At 41.7% G+C, this 21,948-nt stretch overlaps 1 protein-coding gene across 1 annotated transcript in view; it reads right to left on the bottom strand.

Moving 5' to 3' along the window:
• CIP2A (cellular inhibitor of PP2A) overlaps positions 1-21,948 on the bottom strand; it is a 79,839-nt gene that overhangs the window by 33,262 nt on the left and 24,629 nt on the right. Inside the window, exons 5-8 of the mRNA XM_073614978.1 lie at positions 19,058-19,154; positions 16,360-16,482; positions 11,910-12,055; positions 1,115-1,190 (exon numbers count right to left, since the gene is read on the bottom strand). Of these exons, the coding sequence (XP_073471079.1) occupies positions 1,115-1,190; positions 11,910-12,055; positions 16,360-16,482; positions 19,058-19,154 (442 nt within the window). The remainder of the gene's footprint in view (positions 1-1,114; positions 1,191-11,909; positions 12,056-16,359; positions 16,483-19,057; positions 19,155-21,948) is intronic.

Genomic DNA, 21,948 nt, shown 5'->3' on the forward strand with positions numbered 1-21,948 from the left:
AAAAAAAACAAAAACAAAACATACCTCTGTTAGGAATTGAGGGCCGAAAAACATTTTTGCAATCAGAAGTTACCTTACTACACATTATGTGCATTCCGATTCATTTTGATTGACACCCCAATGCACTAAACCAACACAGCTTGAATGCACATACAGTATGTTGCAGCACACAACACACTGTATCAGAAAATAATGCTGCGTTTATAGGTACATTCCTGTGCACTGGTAGCCCAGTTCAACATGACAGACCACATTAACGCAGTGCACAGAAACAAAGAAGTGTGAATAAGCCCTTAGTAAACCTGCCACAAACCTGAGTAAGTAAAACTGAAAATATGATGCAAAACAAATGTAAAAGTTAAATCTAGTTTAAAAAAAAAAAAGAGAAGAAAAAATATATATATGATCAGTAGATACAGAGAAATATAGACAGGTGAAGTTGGATGCAAATTCTACATCTTCCTGGAAAAGTAGATTTGGCCCTAATCATCTCTATCCATGAAGTTGCTCTTCATAGTCAAAAAGGCTGTAAAAAGGCAGACAGGGCTAAGAAAAGATCATCTTTAACAGATTCACATGTAAATTTAGCATGTCTGAAATTTTGATGGTTTACTTTCAGCACAAAAAATAAAAATATAGATCTGTTGTGTTCATTTTCAAGAGTGAAAATACTGAATGTACTATAGACCAGCCTTTTTAAACCAGGGGACAAGTCAGCAGGGAGAGAAAATGAGGCAGAAGAGAAATGCTGGAATGCTGGTCAGTACTAGTGTGTAAAGGTATATTTGCTTTGGAAGAATAAATCACCTCTAACATTGGGTGTCCTACCTGTGTGCATGTTGCTGTGTTATATAAAACTATTCTGTTTTTTCACATTTTAGAATGGGGTGCCTCAAGATTGTTCATGTTTTAAAAGGGTGCCTTGACTGGAAAAAAAAGGTTAGAAACACGGCTATAGATCCATAAAACCTTATTGATCTTGTTTATTAACATGTCAGATTCTTCCTTTCATTCATATAAGCACAGGCTGCTACACTAGAAATTGCAAATCCACAATACATGCCTATAGGCATTTTGCCACATAAAGAGGTGCATAAGTGAGCTAAATAATTACCTTGAAAGCAGAGTCTGGATCCTTTCCATGTAGAAGTCCAAGAATTTGATTAAGACATGAATTAAAATGCTCATATCTAATAAAGGGAAAAAGATTAAAGCTCAGTGTGTAAAGATATATAGTTATATAAGCAAAAATTTTTTTAAAAATCTCCTTTTTTGGGCAGAGAAGAGCATTTTGATTATAGTCCAGAACTCAGCTATGCAAAAGATGTAAGATCTTCATGGCAGGTACAGGTTGAAAGTTTGGCTGAAAGCCTTGCTACTATTGTCAGGTGGGAGTGAGCTATCCTGAGATTTATATGGAGACTTCAACAGACTGGCCAGAGATGTTAAGATTTCCAAAAGAGCACAATTGCTAATGACTGTACAGACAGAAGCAGTGTGTCTGCATGGAAACCAAATGTGAATATGATTGCAAGTAACCCACAGGGACTTTCATGTGGCCCTCGCACCTCTCTTGCAGCTCAGGCACCCCCTAGTTTCTGCCCCCAACTTGTCTCAGCAGTTAGCAGCAGAAAAGAGGACAGAACTTCTTTGCCAGATCCTGCGCTTCTCTGTGCAGCCTTAGCACCCTCTTCTCCCTGCCACCCTTAGTCTAAACATTCAGCAGACTGCAGCAGCTGTCTCCTGCCTTCCTCTGGTCCTCCTCCAGATCCTGCAATTTCTGCTTCCCAGCCCTGCCCCCAGCTTCTACACAGCAGTAGCACAAAGGGTGTGCACTGTGATGTAAGAGAGTGTGGAAAATTGACTTCTGATGGTGGGAGGGGCTTTTGATATTTGATGTAAGGGGGTGGGGTGGGGTGGGGTGGGGTGCGGTGCTCTGGACATCTGCTTATAATTATGAGCATAATACAATTGCAGTAATGCTATGCCAGTTGAAAAGGAGGGTTGCACACCAATGGTATAATTCATAATCCATAAGAAACTTTATTGGAGACTACTCAAAACACCATGGCAGAACCCTGTGCTCTCTGAGCAGTCTCCAATAAAGTTTCTTGTGGATGGTACCAGCAGTTATCTGCTACAGGAGTGTAAGCGAGCTCAGTGCCGATCTGCTTGCTAAAACCAGTAATAAATTGAATGCATAGACAAGTATTTAATATAAAAGGAGTAGAAATATTTATTCGGTCTTGCAGATGCAACCAGGCCTTTGAGGGCAACCATAATGCTGATGCGGTCTGCAATGAGATTGCGATTTGACACCCCTGCACTAACCTATAGCTAACACTTTTCTTGTCCAAACAATCAACCCTATAGCACAGTAGTTTGTCTGTATATGGGATCAAACGAGGGAGATGTAGATCAGTGAAAAATGCACTTGACACTTTACAATGTATTTGTGGAAAGGCTATGGACTTTCACAGGTTTATATACAGCATAAACTGCAACACAAGCTTTCATTGACCTATGTATACATTACGGAGCAAGTCATTCTCAAAGCAGAAGCAGTTAAAACAGAACTTCATTTTCTTAGTCAACATTGACTATTGTTAATCCTCATTCTGCTAGCATTAGTAAATAGAAAGGAAAGTATATATCTGCTTGTCTATAACTTTTTTTTTTTTTAACATACATCTCAGTACACCCTCCGGCCTGCATGCCTGAGCTAAAGGCAAATGGACTCCAGGAAGTAAACGCTACATGAATAGTCTGCCCTTTCTCAAGATGGCCATGGACAGAAATGCTAGGGGGCATTTCTCCAAGGTGATTTCTCAGCAAAATAAAGCATGGAGACATGGATGAATGGGAGAGTTTTCTTTAATAAAAATGATTTAAATGGTGTTTTTGGTTTGAGGTGCTCAGATGCAGTGCAGTTCCTCGGCAGCCTAGTTCACACTCCCGCCACCTTTCCACCTGTTCTGTGTTTAAAATACAAATTAGAAGGCTGGATGGCTGTATTAGAGGAGGGTTTCTATCAACTTTGAAGATGGCTTGCTCCAAGGTGCCAGCAGAGGTCAATGACAGACTGCGAGCAGGCAGGTTATTATCGCAGATAAGACATTCAATGTCTCGTCTCTCATAAAATACATCTACCTGCCTTAACCACTTCAGCCCCGGAAGGATTTACCCCCTTCCTGACCAGAGCACTTTTTACAATTTGGCACTGCGTCGCTTTAACTGCTAATTGCGCGGTCATGCAATGCTGTACCCAAACGAAATTTGCGTCCTTTTCTTCCCACAAATAGAGCTTTCTTTTGATGGTATTTGATCACCTCTGCAGTTTTTATTTTTTGCGCTATAAACGGAAAAAGACCAAAAATTTTGAAAAAAAATGATATTTTCTACTTTTTGTTATTAAAAAAAAATCCAATAAACTCAATTTTAGTCATACATTTAGGCCAAAATGTATTCGGCCACATGTCTTTGGTAAAAAAAATGCCAATAAGCGTATATTTATTGGTTTGCGCAAAAGTTATAGCGTCTACAAACTAGGGTACATTTTCTGGAATTTACACAGCTTTTAGTTTATGACTGCCTATGTCATTTCTTGAGGTGCTAAAATGGCAGAGCAGTACAAAACCCCCGCAAATGACCCCATTTTGGAAAGTAGACACCCCATGGAAATTGCTGAGAGGCATGTTGAGCCAATTGAATATTATTTTTTTTGTCCCAAGTGATTGAATAATGACCAAAAAAATAAAAAATTTACAAAAAGTTGTCACTAAATTAAATATTGCTCACACAGGTCATGGGCATATGTGGAATTGCACCCCAAAATACATTCAGCTGCTTCTCCTGAGTAAGGGGATACCACATGTGTGGGACTTTTTGGGAGCCTAGCTGAGTACGGTGCCCGGAAAACCAATCACTGCCTTCAGGATTTCTAAGGGCGTAAATTTTTGATTGTACTCCTCACTACCTATCACAGTTTTGAAGGCCATAAAATGCCCAGATGGCACAAAACCCCCCCAAATGACCCCATTTTGGAAAGCAGACACCCCAAGCTATTTGCTGAGAGGCATGTTGAGTCCATGGAATATTTTGACACAAGTTGCGGGAAAGTGACAAATTTTCTTTTTTTTTTTTTTTTTGCACAAAGTTGTCACTAAATGATATATTGCTCACACAGGCCATGGGCCTATGTGGAATTACACCCCAAAATACATTTAGCTGCTTCTCCTGAGTATGGGAATACCACATGTGTGGGACTTTTTTGGAGCCTAGCCGTGTACAGGGCCCCGAAAACCAAGCACCGCCTTCAGTATTTCTAAGGACGTAAATTTTTGATTTCACTCTTCACTGCCTATCACAGTTTCGGAGGCCATGGAATGCCCAGGTGGCACACCCCCCCCCATGACCCCATTTTGGAAAGTAGACAACCCAAGCTATTTGCTGAGAGGCATGGTGAGTATTTTGCAGCTCTCATTTGTTTTTGAAAATGAAGAAAGACAAAAAAAAAAATTTTTTTTCTTTTTTCAATTTTCAAAACTTTGTGACAAAAAGTGAGGTCTGCAAAATACTCACTATACCTCTCAGCGAATAGCTTGGGGTGTCTACTTTTCAAAATAGGGTAATTTGGGGGGGTTTTGTGCCACCTGGGCATTCCATGGCCTCCGAAACTGTGATAGGCAGTGAAGAGTGAAATCAAAAATTTACGCCCTTAGAAAGCCTGAAGGCGGTGCTTGGTTTTCGGGGTCCCGTACGCGGCTAGGCTCCCAAAAAGTCTCACACATGTGGTATCCCCGTACTCAGGAGAAGCAACAGAATGTATTTTGGGGTGTAATTTCACATATTCCCATGGCATGTTTGAGCAATATATCATTTAGTGACAACTTTGTGCAAAAAAAAAAAAAAAAAAAAAAAAAAAATTTGTCTTTTTCCCGCAACTTGTGTCACAATATAAAATATTCCATGGACTCGACATGACTCTCAGCAAATAGCTTGGGGTGTCTACTTCTATTCTAACCACTTGAAGACAAAGCCCTTTCTGACACTTCTTGTTTACATGAAAAAATTATTTTTTTTTGCAAGAAAATTACTTTGAACCCCCAAACATGATATATATATTTTTAAAGCAAATGCCCTACAGATTAAAATGGTGGGCGTTTCCTTTTTTTTTTTTTTCACACAGTATTTGCGCAGCGATTTTTCAAAGGCATTTTTTGGGAAAAAACATACTTTTTAAAATTTTAATGCACTAAAACACACTATATTGCCCAAATGTTTGATGAAATAAAAAAGATGATCTTAGGCCGAGTACATGGATACCAAACATGACATGCTTTAAAATTGCGCACAAACATGCAGTGGCGACAAACTAAATACATTTTTAAAAGCCTTTACACGTTACCACTTTAGATTTACAGAGGAGGTCTACTGCTAAAATTACTGCCCTCGATCTGACCTTCGCGGTGATACCTCACATGCATGGTGCAATTGCTGTTTACATTTGACGCCTGACCGATGCTTGCGTTCGCCTTAGCGCGAGAGCAGGGGGGGACAGGGGTGCTTTTTTTTTTTTTTTTTTTTTTCGCTTTATCATCTTATTTTTAAACTGTTCCTTTCATTTTTTTTTTTTTTAATAATTTTTATTTTTATCTCAGGGAATGTAAATATCCCCTATGATAGCAATAGGTAGTGACAAGTACTCTTTTTTGAAAAAATTAGGGTCTATTAGACCCTAGATCTCTCCTCTGCCCTCAAAGCATCTGACCACACCAAGATTGGTGTGATAAAATGCTTTCCCAATGGCGCTGTTTACATCCGGCAAAATCTAAGTCATGAAATGCTCGTAGCTTCCGGTTTCTTAGGCCATAGAGATGTTTGGAGCCACTCTGGTCTCTGATCAGCTCTATGGTCAGCTGGCTGAATCACCTGCTGCATTCTCAGGTTCCCTGTTGAGACAGGAGAGCCAGAGAAAAACACGGAAGACGGTAGGGGGGGGGGGGGGGGGAAGAGACGACATTCCCTCCCACTGCTTGTAAAAGCAGTCTAGAGGCTAATTAGCTGCTAGGATTGCTTTTACATGAAAACTGACCGCTGGCTGAAGAGAATGATACCAAGATGATACCTAAACCTGCAGGCATCATTTTGGTATAACCACTCAAAGTCGTGCATGGCGTACCTGAAGACAAAAAAAATGGTTAACAATAAAACACAGTAAACGGTAAAGTATAAAAAATTGCATACCTGAAAAGCAAAACATGATAAAACATAACAATAAAACATTGCAGAATAGAATACAGTAAAAAAGAGCAGAATAGAGAGAGAACAATAAAACGACAACTATTTTTTAAAATTTTATATTTATATATATATATATATATAAAATAATAAATAAATATATATATATATATATATATATATATATATATATATATATATATATATATATATATATATATATATATATATATATATATATATATATATATATATATATATATATATATATATATATTTTTTTTTTTTACACTTTTTTGTAACTGTAACTTTTATAACTGTAACCGGTTCCAGGTTCGGGTCTCTCAAAATGCGATGGCATCTTGGGAGACCCTGTGAAAGTGTGCCTAGTCTGTGCAATGCTGTACCCTACGCTAATACTCAACTAGTAAATGGTAGTGTTCAAAACATTCACCAATGCAAAGACCAGGATTGTCAGGACAGGAGGGACAATAATAGCGGGTGTCACGCCTATATCCACGCTTGCTGCAGACACAACATCTTTTTTGGGGGGTTCGTTGGGTAGGGGTACTCGGGAGGACATAAAGAAAATGCCTCTCATGCAGCCGACTGCATTTGGTTGGGGATGTGAATGGGGGAAGTACGGGCGATGCAGAAGTGGTGGGTTCCCAATTATTAGGATTGGCAAATGCAGCAGGAAGGGCATTATGGGCACGACGGGCCTGTGTTCGTCTTCTTGGTGGCAGCGGGACACTACTTGTGCTTGCCACCTCACCAGCTTGAACTGCACTTATGGGACTTGCCACGTCACCAAGTGTTACTGCAGTGCTGGTTTGACTACGACCGGGGTGTACTAGGCCGCTGGTGCTTGCCAGTTCACCAAAACGCTACCAAAAAAAACTTAGCGATCACAGGGATCAGGCCTGACACTGCGAACGCTGCAGTTATGCGTTTAGTGTTTTTTAAGTGACAGTGCTCGATCGATACTGCACTTGGGTGGGCTGGGCTGGGCCGGGCGGAGGGGCAAAACGCAGGTGCTAGCAGGTATCTGGGCTGATCCCACTAACACTGCGTTTTTGGGAACCCTAAACTGCTGGGGACGCTAGTATAGATCTGATCGGATCAGATATTGATCCGTTCAGACACTATACCACTAAGGGAGGTGTATGCTGCGTGCGTGGGTGTTAGCGGTACTGGCACTAACCTGACGCTGCCTGGGGCGACACAGACCCTATCTGACCCAAAACCCAAGTTATATCACCGTCGGGCGATTAGGGGGCTAAACCTTTATTCGGTAATAAACGGCGGGTGCCCTGACACTATAAAAAATAAACGAACTAACCAGCGTCACCCGTAATAGTTATATGGTGATCACTGGTGAAAGGGTTAACTAGGGGGCAATCAAGGGGTTAAAACCTTTATTGGGTAGTATATGGGGGTCCCTGACGCTATAAAACGCTGATGGCGAACCTAAATATTTACCTCCCTAACTAGCATCACCAGTGACACTAATACAGCGATCAGAAAAATGATCGCTTAGTGACACTGGTGACGGGGGGTGATCAAGGGGTTAAAACTTTATTAGGGGGGGTTATGGGGGTACACTAGACTTAAAGGGGGCTAACACTAACTGCCCTACCACACTATCACAAACTGACACCAATGCAGTAATCAGAAGAAAAAAAAAAAAAAAAAAAAAAAAAACTGGTTGGTGTCAGTGTGACGGGGGGGTGATCAGGGGTGATCGGGGGTGTACAGTATGCCTGGCGTGTTCTGTGTGTGTAGTGTTTGTGCACTCACTCGGATGTCTTCTCTCCTCGGCGACGGAACGGAAAATACAGAGCCGAGGAGAGATGACATCATTTCCTCTGCTGCCGTTTACTATACAGCAGCAGAGGAAGAATCTGATTGGCTGGGAGCGATCACGAGGGGGGGGGGGGGGGCACGAATGGATGGCCTCCCCCTCACTTCTCATCGCTCCCAGGCACAAGCTGACTGCCTCTGGACCCCCGCCCGCGGGAGGCAGATCACGTACCAGGTACGTGATTTTGCCTGCCCGTGCCATTCTGCATTAGGCGGTCGGCAACTGATTAAAAAGTCCAAACACATCTTATGTCCTTAAAATGCCATAGCAGCACTCATGTCAGTTCATCCTCATGTGGCAAGCTTTTATATGATTTCACATACAAGAAAAGACAATGAAGTGACTTTTTTAAATAGGTAAAGCCTTATGTTACCGTGATCCTAGTTGTCACTCGTGCACCACAAACCCAGAACGCCACCACGTGAGTAACATTCCCCTTAGGGTATACACTCACCAGATATTATTATTTTATGCGCCTTAAGGTAAACTTTTGTTGTCACTTCCAAGGTATCCACTAATACTGTTAGGATTCTATTAGGATGGAGGTATGGATGGCTCCAATACAGCAGGATCATTAGTTTGTTAAAACAATAGAGCAGTGTAAGGATAAAACGTAGCGTAGGCACCGGTCCTACTGTGCAGGAAGCCGCCTGTATCAAAAGAAACGGCGGGACGATTTCTTCCTGGTGGTTCCCAGCTGACTGACACACCAACGTCACTTCCGGTCGTCGTGGAGATCACGCACCTTTGCGTGATCTCCACGACGACCGGAAGTGACATTTTTTAGTCAAACCCTGTTATACCAACGATAGGTCACATTTCGGAAAAAAACTTAAAAGGTACTGGCCTAGCTCTGGCCAATGCCTTAAAAAAAAAAATTCTTATAATAAGCAGCTCCTGAGATAGCTGTCTCTCAAGGAATACAGATAAAGCGGTCACTTGGACCTTTAAAAAGGTACTAGCCGCCAACTCCATCTCCATTCCCTCATGGAGGAATTCTAAAAGAGAAATGATTTCCTGTGGTGAAAAAAACCTTAACTGTACACCAGGAATTGAAACACTTCCATGTTTTAAGGTAAATTGCTCCGGTAACCTTTTTTCGGCTACTTAATAGGGTTGAGACTAGTTTGTCAGACAAGTCTTTTCTTTTTAGGATCTGATCCTCAGTAACCAGCCTGTCAGTCTGAGGTGCTTGATATTGGGATGTTGAAGGGGCCCCTGAGTTAGAAGGTCTCTCCGCAGTAGAAGAACCCAGTGAGGTTTCACCGCCAACTTCTGCACAGTTGAAAACCTCTTGGGCCAAAATGGAGCCACTAGAATCACGCTTGTGGCCTCCCTTTGCAGCTTCTTTAGTACCAACGGGATCATTTGAAAAGGGGGGAAGGTGTAGCACAAGCGGAAGTTCCACGGCTGTGCTAGTGTGTCCAATCCGCTCACTTGATCTTGCCTGTTCAGGGAAAATAAGCCTCCACCTTTGTGTTGGTTTGGGATGCAAACAGATCTGAGGAGCTCCCCATCTTTCTATAAGCCTCTGGAATACCTCAGAGTTCAGACTCCATTCTGATTCTAGTATCCTTTCTCTGCTCAGAAAATCTGCTACTAGATTCAGATCTCCCTTTAGGTGCACCGCTGTTAGGGACACCAAGTTGCCTTCTGCCCAGGACAGATTCTGAAGGGCTGAGGATATTAACACCCTGCTTCTCATGCCTCCTTGCCTTGTTATATAAGCCACTGCTGTGGCGTTGTTGGACAACACTGGGAAGGCCTTCTTCTTATCGGCCGTTCTATCAAGTATGGCTTCAAGATCAGGACCAAAAACTAAATCTCCCTCAAAGGGTAGACCACATAGTTTGGTTTTTGAGGCAGTATCCCCTAACAATGCTTTAACCCATATAGCTCTACGAGCTGAGTTTACCAAGGCCGAGGCATCTGCCATGTACCCCACTGCTTTCTGTAGTACTGGCAGTGTATCCAACAGGTCCTTACGGGGAGTTCCTGCTTCAATATGGGCTTTCAACTGTTCAAGCCAGTGCTCTAGGTTTCTGGCCACCACAGCTGAGGCCATAGCTGGCTTCAAGTTTGCTAAGGTTGAATCCCATGCTTTCTTTAATAGGTAGTCTGCCCTTTTATCCATGGCATCTTTTAGGATACCCATATCCTCAAAACGCGAGGTCTGCGTTCCTTGATACTCGAGAAAAAACTGCATCAAGCTTTGTTTTTTTTATACCAGACTTGAGAGCTATCCTCTTCAAAAGGAAATCTCCGTTTGAGAGATTTGGAAAAGAAAGGAGCCCTCTCAGGGTCCTTCTATTCTCTTTTTATTGTCTCCGATAGAAACTTATTTACAGGAAATTCCAGATGTTTCACTTCACCCATGCCTTGGAACATTTTGTCGTGCAATGACAACTGGGCTTTATCCTCCTTAATATTCAAAGTTGTGTGGATAGTCTTTAAAAGATCATCCACTTCATCTAAGGATAATTTATAGCGTGAAGAAGAAACCTCTTCCTCTTCTTCCTCAGAATCTGGGGAAACACTTCGCTCTTCAGCCTCTGAATCACTGCCCCCTCTGGATGCAGAAAAAGATGGATGAGAACGGGGTACTGCGCTGGTGTGAGTGGCTCCTGCCACTGCCGTCTGTTGTTTTTCCATGCTGCAAGATTACAATGGCATTCAGCTGCTTTTGATTTGAATTTCCCGGTCAGATCGCCGCTGCGAGGACTTGAAATGACACCAGCGAGAAAGGCCGCCCCCCTCGTCCTGCGTTCCAGCAGGCGGAACCGGAAGCCGCGTCGCAAGTCCCGCCCCCAGCCAGAAATGACGCACTCGCCACCCGGAAAGCATGGAGGCTTGGGAACGGAGGAGACGCTGCAGTAAGACATACCATACCTCCTTACAGCCTGTGCCGCCGGTCTGAAGAGAGCGGGGACCCCCAGTAGCCTGACCCTCGCAGGGTATGAAGAGGAGGAGACGCCGAAGCAGCCTCCTCACGTAAGGGAGGATGCTGGGCTGGCCTGCTGACAAAATAACCTTACAGGTATGCCCCATACTCTCCCACACCTGGAGAAAGCGTAGCACACCCCTGGTTCCCTGCAGCGCTTCCTCCATGGCGGAGGAAACACTACAACTGAGACCATGGTGGAAGTGTCCGGTCTATAAAGAAAATTGACTGCAGTGTTTCCTGGGAAATGGGTGGAGCTGCGCTCTCTCCAGGTGGGGTCCTGAAAGACGAAGGGAGAAAAAGGACGTAAATTTTGTTTGGGTGCAACGTGCCGAAAGCAGTGCCGAATCGTAAAAAGTTCTCTGGTCAGGAAGGGGGTAAAATCTTCCAGGGCTGAAGCGGTTAAAGAAGTCACTTCATTGTCTTTTCTTATATGTTGAATCATATAAAAGCTTGTCACATGAGGATGAACTGACATGAGCGTTGCTATGGCATTTTAAGGACAAAAGACGCGATGGACTTTTTAATGCTACTGTTTTTATTTCAATTTTTTTTTTCCATTTCTTTTTTTTATATATTTTAGCAGCTGCTAACCCAATTATGAATGCTATTGTGTTTTGTTTATAGAGATTACGTTTTATGTAGGTTACATCAATCTTTTGAAAGAGGTTTTTTCCTTTGGCACTGAGCAGTGCTATTTAGGCCGTTTTTCTCTGGCACCTTGGGTTACTTTGTTGCATCTACCTGCCTGCTCAGTTTTTTGCATCATGTAAACTGAGCTGCACATACACTGTTTAGCTTATAGCGCCAGCGCGATGCCACACAACAACATCTCAACAATATCATATTGAAAAAATGCACTACCTTGTCAGGTAATCAGAAATTTTGGGGTTCTTCAACAGATCCATAAGAAGGTCGGCAGAATACACCCTTGTTAGCGTCCCATCACCATTTACAAGAATGTTAAAAATTAACTGAAATGTCTGATGTATATTCCTGGAATGAAAAAGCTATAAAACACATTTCCATAATAAGTACATACTAGCTTTCATCTCATCGACAAATCTGTTTAAGATGCTTTATGTTTGTATAGGAAAAGTACTCATATCTGTGCATTTGCTTATAAAAGGTGTATATTAAAAGTCAGTAGCTCAAGCTGAAACTTAAAACCTGAAGAGGTGCCTGACCTTGCTATGACAGCTGTCTGCAGTGAGCACATACTTAGCAGCACTCACTTCACAGCAGTGATTGAAGTTCAAGAGCATAAGAACTGACATGCTCTTCTGCAATCAGCAGCAGCTAATCTGTAAATCGTTTGGATGACAACTTACAGAACAGTTGCTGCATGGAAAGCAGAATATGTATATTACATACTTAAACCTGACCATTTATGGGTCAAGAACACTTGTTTGATAACTTGGAACAAAATCCTTGTATTTTTTCAAAAACTTATAACATGCAGTATATAAATTCGTACAAGTTTATCATCATAATTAGGTTACAGAATGTTAAAAAATTTAAAGCCAGCAGCTACAAATGTAGCTGCTGCCTTTTATTAAAAAGGACACTTAACCTGTTCAGGTATCCAGCGTCATCCTCACATGAGCCCGTTCTTAGTCGGTCCTCGGGTTCTCAACACGTTTACTTTGCAAGCCAACTGTGACTCCTTGCAGCATCAACAGCTGGTTTCCCACTACGCATACGTGAGCCGGGCTGTGCTTTTTGAGTATCCTTGCAGCCTCCTGGGATGTGTCCCAGAAGGCTGCAGGCAAAGAGAGGGGGGGTCAAACTTTCACTTGGATCACCCGATGTAGCGAACACTTATCAAAACTAGGTAAACCCTGCCCCCCCACAAAAAATATCTGTCCAACAGTGCCAGAAGGGGGGGGGGGGGGCAGAAAAGTGGAACTTCCCCTTTTGGGTGAAAATCCGCTGTAAGATTTTCTTATAAAACAGAAAAGTGTCAAGCACATTTAAGTCCAGCCCTGGACTAATATTGGATTTTTGACTTGGCAGTAAAATCTGTTCCCTGGAGTACAGCATAGGACTCTTCTTTAAATCATTACAATTTGTTACATGCAGTTACCTTTGTGCGATTGGACAAAATAAAAAAAAAAAAAAAGGGCTGCACAGACATCACTCTATATAATTCCTCCCACTTCCAGCTAGCCTCAGTTTCATAGCAAACAATAGCGAGGTCAGAAGAATGGAGACGAGGATCCTGTACAGGACTCCAGGAAACTGGCAAGTCAAGCATTCCATTCTCCTGACAGCACACTAAAGCACCCAGGCTTCCTTAAATAATTACAACTAGGACATCCAAAAAGCACTCCAACTGAGGGGTGGGCAACAAAGCAAACAGTGCCAAAAGGCTCACATGACAAGCAGGTCAAGAAGGGCTCAGCAGATTTAAAAGGCAGTCTCCATACAGGGCAGGATTAAATCAACCTGTGGTCCTGGAAGAGATAACATTTTAGTGACCCCATACTTGATACTTTGGCGAGCAGACCCAGGCTGCTCCTACACTAAACAAAGCATATAGCATCAGTAAGCACAGCAATAGTCTTCTTTTAGCCTAGGAAAAAAGACTGTAGCTTATCCTGATCTGATGCCTGCAAAGACAAGGGGTCTTCCTCAGCTGAACCACCTACCACCTCTTGCACATGTCAAATACCGATTCAGGAGGGGAGGTCAAAGAGGCACAGCTGTGACCTCAGCTATCTACAGTCTCAACAAGGCCAAAATTTCAGATCCTGAAATCAGACACTATAGCAGAAAATTCCTCTCTAGAAAGAGATCCGACGTTGCTGCAGAAAATTCCTCTCTGGAAAAAGAGTAAGGCTGGCTGAATAATGTGAAGAATCAGGATGACAGAATGAGGTCAACCATCAGAGAAGAGGGTAATAGGGCTCTCAATCAATGTACTACAACCCCCAAGGGAGCTAAAGGTTGACCCTGAGCTAAAGAGTCCTTCATACCCCATCTCTGCACTTGTAATCTGCCATGCCTGTGAACAAAATGTCCTTGATGGGGTACTCACGACCTCTGCAGTAGTCTTGCAGAAGGGATGCCACAGTGCAAGCTGTAACACAAGAGTAGTAGTTGGCGTCGCCTTCCAGAATGGGCATACCTGTGCAGAGGTCTTCAGAGACTGAGCTCTACACTAGTTAGACCATGGGTCTGGAACTGTGAAGCACCCTGTTAACAACTTCACGTGACATTAAATGCCAAACTGAGCACCCACGGCGAGATCCAGTACAAAGCAGCATTACAGGCTGGCCCCGCATCTTCCACAAACAGGGGTCTGGGTCCGGTCCCCCAAAACTCTGCAGAGGAGTCCACTGTTACAAAAGATGAAGGAAGAAGCTACAGCAAAACCAAGTGATAAAATAATCACCTTGGAATAGAATTATCCAGAGAAAAAAAACCTCCATACGAGATGTACTAGCTAGCTGGGAGTAGAAGGAGTTATATAGGGGTTATACAAGGATGTCCCAGCAACCTTTATTTGCCATTGTCCAATCACCTGTAGGTAGCTACATTTAACCCAGTTGTAATAGTTTAAAGAAGCCTGTGTCCTGCACTGCAAGATCAGAAAACAGTAGTTTTCTTAAAAAAGTGCCTAAAAAAATAAATAAAATACTCAACCTTACTCCAAAACCCTCTCATGTAGTACTTTCTCGGCTAAAAGCTGCCCTGACCCCATACCCTGAGAGAGAATCAGTAGATTTCCCCTCACAATGTACTGGTGCAGAAAAGTGGTGAAGTCATCATATTAGCTCTTCCCTCTGCATCAGTAAGGACTGCCCAGCTTGGAAAGGAGGAGAGGACCCTGCAGTGTCAATTGACCATCCTGAAGACTTCAGAATAGGTATACAACCGCAAAAAGCATGATCTACAGCCAGTGGAACCACAAGAGGGAGGGGAGCTGATTAACCACCTCAAATCCAGACAGACACTCTCATCCCCTTCCTGTCCAGGCCAATTTTCAGCTTTCACTACTGTCACACTTTGAATGGCGATTACTCCTGATGTACTGACTGCCTATCTATTTCTCGAGGCCCTTAAAGTAGACAGTCCAAGGTATTTAGTAAGAGTGAGTTTTTTTAAGTTGTAATTTTTTAGAAAACAAAACAAAAAAAAAAGTCATTATTTCACAAAGTTATTTCTCACACACTGCATGGGCATACTTATAATTACAACCCAAAACAAATTCTGCTACTTCTCCCGAGGAGCTACCATATGTGTGAGACTTCTTCACAACCTAGCCAGATGTAGTGGCCCAAAATCTAATTTTTGTACTACCTATCACATTTTTGGAGGCCCTGGAGCACCAGGACAGTGGAAAAATTACCCAATTTTAAAAAGCAACCACTAAGATATTTTCTAAAAGGCATAGGAAGTCTTTTGAAAACGTAATTTTTACCACACGTTTTTGGAAAATGCAGGAAAAAAAAAAAATTCTTTAAAATTTTAAATTATTTATTTTACACAAAGCATAGGCATATTTAAAACGACACCACAAAACACATTCTGCTACTCCTTCTGAGTATGGCAATACCACATGTGAGACTTTTTCACAGCCTAGTCATAGAGAAGCCCAAAAGCCAAGGAGCACCCTCAGGCTACCTAGAGGCATAAATTACATATCCAATAATGATCTGAGACATTTTTTTTACATACTGTCACAAGAGCAGATCAGTGTTACCATAGTGGGGAGAGGGGGTGATCAGGATTTTTTTTTCTTTTTGATGATCACCGAAATAAGCAAAAGCGGTAAAAGACTCTGATGTTAGTAGAGCAATCTCCCCCCGCTGAGCTGTTGTGTTCCGATAGGGGGGACGCCTCCCCACCAGAGCACTCCGGGAGCCGGTCGGCTGCTGGTTTTCCAGCATGCTTCTGTCGGACCGGCTGGCACACACACACGCCAATTCAATAAAAACTGGCCGATGTCTCCCAACATTCGGCCCGTGTGTATGGGGCTTTAGTGCTATTGAGACAAGTACGCACTATAGAAGGATATGCTTTGTTCATATTCCGAGGTTTACAACCACTTTAACCTGTAGCACCATTTCTATGTATAAACAGTTACGTACAGATTACCTTGCTGTGCTGGGACTTTGTTCCAGTGTTAACAGGGTTTCTTTTTTATTATGACAATACGACAATAAAATGAAATAAACTATTAGGCATCTTTCCTTTTGTATTTACATATATCCCTTTATGGCTATTCCAACTAGAGGCATTTGACCGATTTACATGGAATACAAAAAAAGGGAAGAGCAGCAGAGTCTCAAGGATGGGAGCACCTCACCTTTTCGCCAACTTCTTCATTCAGTGTTAAACTTGCCAGTATTGAAAGTGCAAATACGACCACAGTTAGACTACTGTGGGCCAAGAAGCTGATTAATTTACGATAGAAGGCCTTAACATTATTCTGTAGGGGGAAAAAAAAAAAAAATTATAAAAAGGATGCTCAATTTGAATTTCAACAATAATAAAAACTTTAATTATATGAAAAACACACACACGCACACCTGATAAAAATGCTTTCCAGAGATAAAGCAGTGCAGTGTACAAAGTCTAGGAGAAGTCTGCAGAAACAAAATTTAACTATCCATTTACAGCACTGTGCCTTTTAAAATGAGCCAGAGACTTTCAGCAGTGCAGACATTTGAATCTACTGGAAAAGAAGCTTTGTACATTTTGAAATCTGCATTTCCTTTACAGCAATCATTTACCAACATTAAGGGACCGATTTACAAAAAACTGGAGTAACACGACATACAATATACCCCCTCAAGGCATCTCAGACCATTCATCTTTAGTTACTCAAGGCATACCAATACCGTACACTACTCTAAATAGGGCCCCTTGAATGCTCAATAGATTTTTGTTGCACTTATTTAAGTCCCCTGAAAGTATTGAAGACAAAATATCAAAATTTTGGCACCTTCATGCAAACTGTCCTGATACTGAAATGGGTTGGGATGCCTTTAAAGAAGTTCTACACGGGGTGTTCATTTCAGAAATCTCATCGATTAAAGAGAGAACTAGAGGGATTGAGACACAGGTGGTACGGATGGTGTGTCAGAGGGAAGGTGATTTTATTGTAAATCCTTCCGATTCTGTCTGAGAGTCTTGGCTGTCCGCGCAAGATACTGTAATAAAGAGGCTCATTGCCTCTTTGGCAGACCAAAAGAGATTATTTTAACAAACTGCAATACTAGGAGAAGGGTGAAAGAACTAGTCGCCTTTTAGCCAAGATTGCTCAAGCGTTATTAATCCTCCACCACCATAGGTGACTTATGCCCCTCTGGGGATAACCAGGTCAACTCACCCGATTTAATCATTGTAGACTTAGCTGCTTTTCACTCTGACTTCTACCAACCCAATTAGCACTAAATGCTTGGCTTGCTTCACGAGTACTTAAACAGTATCAAGTTGTTATAGCTCTGTGACTCTAATAGGAAGTGACTAGATGCCCCACTCAACGCCAGTTGGCAACCAGCTCTTTTCTTAATTGCAAGGCTCCAGGTGCAGACGGCCTCCTGATTATACAGACAAAATGCAGACTGTAACTTGCTATATTTATTGCAAGTATTTAATAGCTCCCTGGACAAAAGCCATTTACTTCCTTCTATGACTAAGGCTACCATAATTCTCCTGTTAAATCCAGGAAAAGACTATCTAAATCCAGGTTCATATAGGCTCATCTCACTTCTACAATAGGACATAAAAATTTTGGCTAAAGCCCTTTCCAATAGGCCTAATAAGGTTAAAGGATAGGACACGGCATCCTGACCAATCAGAATTTATGCCCCATAAGGACTACAGCAATTAACTTGCAAAGATCGTTTCTCAATATCCGATCCCCAGCGAATATGGGGCATAGAGTCCTGCTGTCACCTGATGCCGCCAAGGTTTTCAATAGCACTGAATGGCAATATCTATGAGCAACACTAGCTAAATTTGTTTTTGGAGAGACATTCATGTCCTGGCTAAAACTTCTATATCATAGCCCACAGGCAGTTATCAGAGAGGCTGAGACACTTGTCACCCTTTGCCGAGTAGGGGGACCCATCAGGGATGCTCCCAGTCCCCGTTATTGTTTGCCTTAGCCACTGAACCACTGGCTTCCACAATAAAATCTGCCCCAGAAATACATGGCTTTTAATATGGTGAGATACAAGAGAAAATTATACTCTACACTAATGATACTATGCTATTGCCAGGAGATACCACCACCTTCTTAGATGCAGTCATGGCCACCATAACAGAATTTGAGAAATACTCAAGACTACTTATAAACTGATCCAAATCAACCTTAAAGTTACTAGATGAGGACCCTTCTCAGTATGTACCATGCAAGTCATGCCAAATCCCTAACACACAGTCTTTTAAGTACCTCAGTATTCAGATCACACCAAGACCCACAGAGATCTGTTGTCTTAATGTTTTCCCTCTACTTGTCCGCTTTAGGGGACAAAGAGAAAACATAGAACCACCTTTAGGTATTGCAAGCAGGCAAAGTAAACTTGGTGAAATTGATCTGTCTATGCTCCATAACACCCCATGGTTATACCATTAAAAGTACTGCCAGGAGTAAAGCTTGAGCAAGAGGCCGAAAGATGGAGGGGGATTAGCCCTACCGAATTTATGGTTACACTATGTAGCAACACAATCATAATTCTTGGTGGGAAGTATACAGGGAGTTGGTAAGGTGCCAACCCAGATGCTATTTTGTCGCTAGTGACATACATTGCCAAATTGGATGATATCCCCCCAGGATAAGAATCTTTAGCTTTTAGTAAACGTAATAAGCTCTACCACACGTATTTGTTCATGAAAAAAAATATAGAACAAGGCCAAATGATTCCCAAAAATTACTGGTTACACACCCAAGAGGAAGATGGATAAAAGTTAGGGTTAGTCATTTAAAATATATTTGTAAATGTCTCTCTCAGATTTTTTACCAATCACTAAAGATCTGAAAATTAAGATCCTCTTACCAAAGATTTTATGTATGACTGCACAGAAATATTGTGTCGACAAAGGTTTGCCAAAAGGCCAAGACAAGGCATGGTTAGCTCATCTTCCGGTGACTGACTAGAAGATATAAAAAAGACAAAAAAAATAAAATAAATAAAAACACACTAATTTATTGCTATATTTCTTATTTAACCATAGGAAAATTAAAAACACAAATCAAGTGTAGCTTGAAAATTTTGTTTTTTTAGATGCAGAACTTCACTTCAAGTCCCTTAGTTAAAAACCACCATGTATTTTTCAAATTTTTCAGTCCATAATATGGATTTATAAGATAACCCAAAAAAAGATTTGCAGTTGAACTTCACTCCCAGTCAACATTGATTATTTTTAATCCTCATGCTGCTAGCATTAGAAAATAGATGGGAAGGTATATCAAATTTACTTGTTTTAAAAACAATTTTTTTTTTTTTACATTTCTTTAGTTACTTCTTGGTTTCTTGCTTATGCAAATGATGTATCCCAGGAATCTTCAGGAGGGGTTTTCTCAGCTGAGCGCACTCTTCTGCATGCATGGTTGAGCTAAGGGCAAATGGATTCTAGGAAGTAAATACTATATGAATCATTTGTCCTTACTCAAGATGGCCACAGGCAGAAATGTTAGGGGGTGTTTTTAACTACTTGCCGTCTGCGCTATAGCCGAAAGACAGCCCTGCTGATCGTGCGCGGCGCGCTCTGTGATCACCGAGTCTATGAGACTCGGCTGATCACAGATCCGAGTAAGGGGTCAATCCCGGCCCCTTACCACGTGATCAGCTGTTTACATCACGTGATCAGCCGTCATTGGTTAACAGAAACTCGGTAATCAGCTTTTTTTTTCCTCTCACGCTAACAGCGTGAGGAAAAAAAACCGATCACCGGCTTCTGTCAGAGGGACATCGGCCCCTCACTCAGAAAGCCGCAGCTGTGCCCACCAGTGTCACCTGCCTGTGCCCATAGTGCCACTAATCAATGCCCATCAGTGTCTAATAATCAGTGTCACAGATCAGCGCCGCCCATCAGGGCCCATCAGTGCCGCCCCATGAGCGCACATTAGTGAAGGAGAAAAATTACCCATCTTCAAAATTTTATAACAAAACTATGAAACAGTTTTGTTTTCTTTAGCAAAAAAAAGAAAGCTTTATCTGTGTGAAAAAAATGATAAAAATTTCATTTGTAGCATGACCGCGCAATTGTCATTCAAAGAGTGACAGTGCTGAAAGCTGAAAATTGGTCTGGGCAGGAAGGGGGTTTAAGTGCCCAGTAAGCAAGTGGTTAAAAGGGTTTTCTCAACAAAAAGCATAGAGACATAGATGGATGAGTGAGTTAGCTTTGAATAACAAAAATGAATTAAATAGCGTTTTTGGTTTGTGGTGCTCAGATGCAGTGAAAATAATTAACAAGCATACGTTTCTGCAAGATATTGCCAACAGCAGAATGTAGTAGGACCATGTTTTGCTTTGCAACCACAAACAGAAGCAAGAATCAATGGAGGGTCCGGTTCCTCTCTCTGTACTGATAGGTACAGTGTGAGAGGAGAGTGGAGAGATTGGTTGCAGCAGCACTATGGGCTGGATCTATAGTGCCCACAGCGCTGCTCTGTGCCCATTGCAGCCTCATGCATCCATCCATGCTCAGCCATCCCTCTGTCACACTCATCCAATCATGCTCAGCTATCCCATCCATGGCTCATCCATACCACACCCACGGCTCATACATGCCACTACAGTGCCTCACAAAAATGTAATTGGTAGTCAAATTAGATTTGAGAAATGTATGCCCCCCTAGAACACCTGACGCTGCTCCCTGCATGTTAGGCCAGGCTGTAGAAAAGTCTCCCACATGTGGTATCGCCATACTCAGGAGGAGTAGGAGAATCTATTTTGGTGTGTAATTTTTGGTATGCACATGCTATGTGTTAGAAATATCTTAAATAGACAACTTTGTGTTATTGAAAATGCATTTTTGTTTTCTTTCCACATTTTCCAAAAACTTGTAGAAAAAAATGACATGTTCAAAAGACTCATTATACCTCATAGATTATATGTTGGGGTGTTTTCTTCCCAAAATGGGGTCATTTTTGGGGCGTTTCCATTGTCCTGGTGCTCCAGGGCCTTCAAAAGTGCAAGAGGTAGTCAGGAAATTAGACGTGTAATTTATGCTCCTAGAACACCTGAAGGTGCTCCCTGCATGTTGGACCTCTGTATGTGGCCATGCTGTGTAAAAGTCTCACATGTGGTATCACCATACTCAGGAGGAGTAACAGAATGTGTTTTGGGGTGTAATTTGTGGTATGCATATGCTATGTGTGAGAAATAACCTGCTAATATGACAATTTTGTGGAAAAAAACATTTTTTTTTAAAATCTTTATTTTGCAAAGAAATGTGGGAAAAAAATTGGAATGTCTACTTTCCAAAAAGGGGTCATTTGTGGGGGTACTTTCCTGGCTTGTTAGGGTCTCAAGAAATGAGAGGCCATCAGTACTTCAGGTGTGATAAATTTTAAGAGATTGGCACTATAGCTTGTATGTAGCAGTATAAATTTTGGCCAAAATTTATGAAGAAAAATTACTAATTTGCAAAATTTTATAACAGAAACGAAGAAAAATTTTTTTTTTTTTTTTTATTTTTTACAGAATTTTCGGTCTTTTTTTTTTTTTTTTTATAGCGCAAAAAATAAAAAACCCAGCAGTGATTAAATACCACCAAAAGAAAGCTCTATTTGTGTGAAAAAAAGGACAAAAAATTCATATGGGTACAGTGTTGCATGACTGAGCAATTGTCATTCAAAATGTGGGAGCACCGAAAGCTGAAAATTGGTCTGATTAGGAAGGGGGTTTAAGTGCCCGGTGGTCAAGTGGTTACACAATGCACA

The sequence above is a fragment of the Aquarana catesbeiana genome, linkage group LG02, assembly GCF_042186555.1.
Source record: "Aquarana catesbeiana isolate 2022-GZ linkage group LG02, ASM4218655v1, whole genome shotgun sequence".
Taxonomy (NCBI): Eukaryota; Metazoa; Chordata; class Amphibia; order Anura; family Ranidae; genus Aquarana; species Aquarana catesbeiana.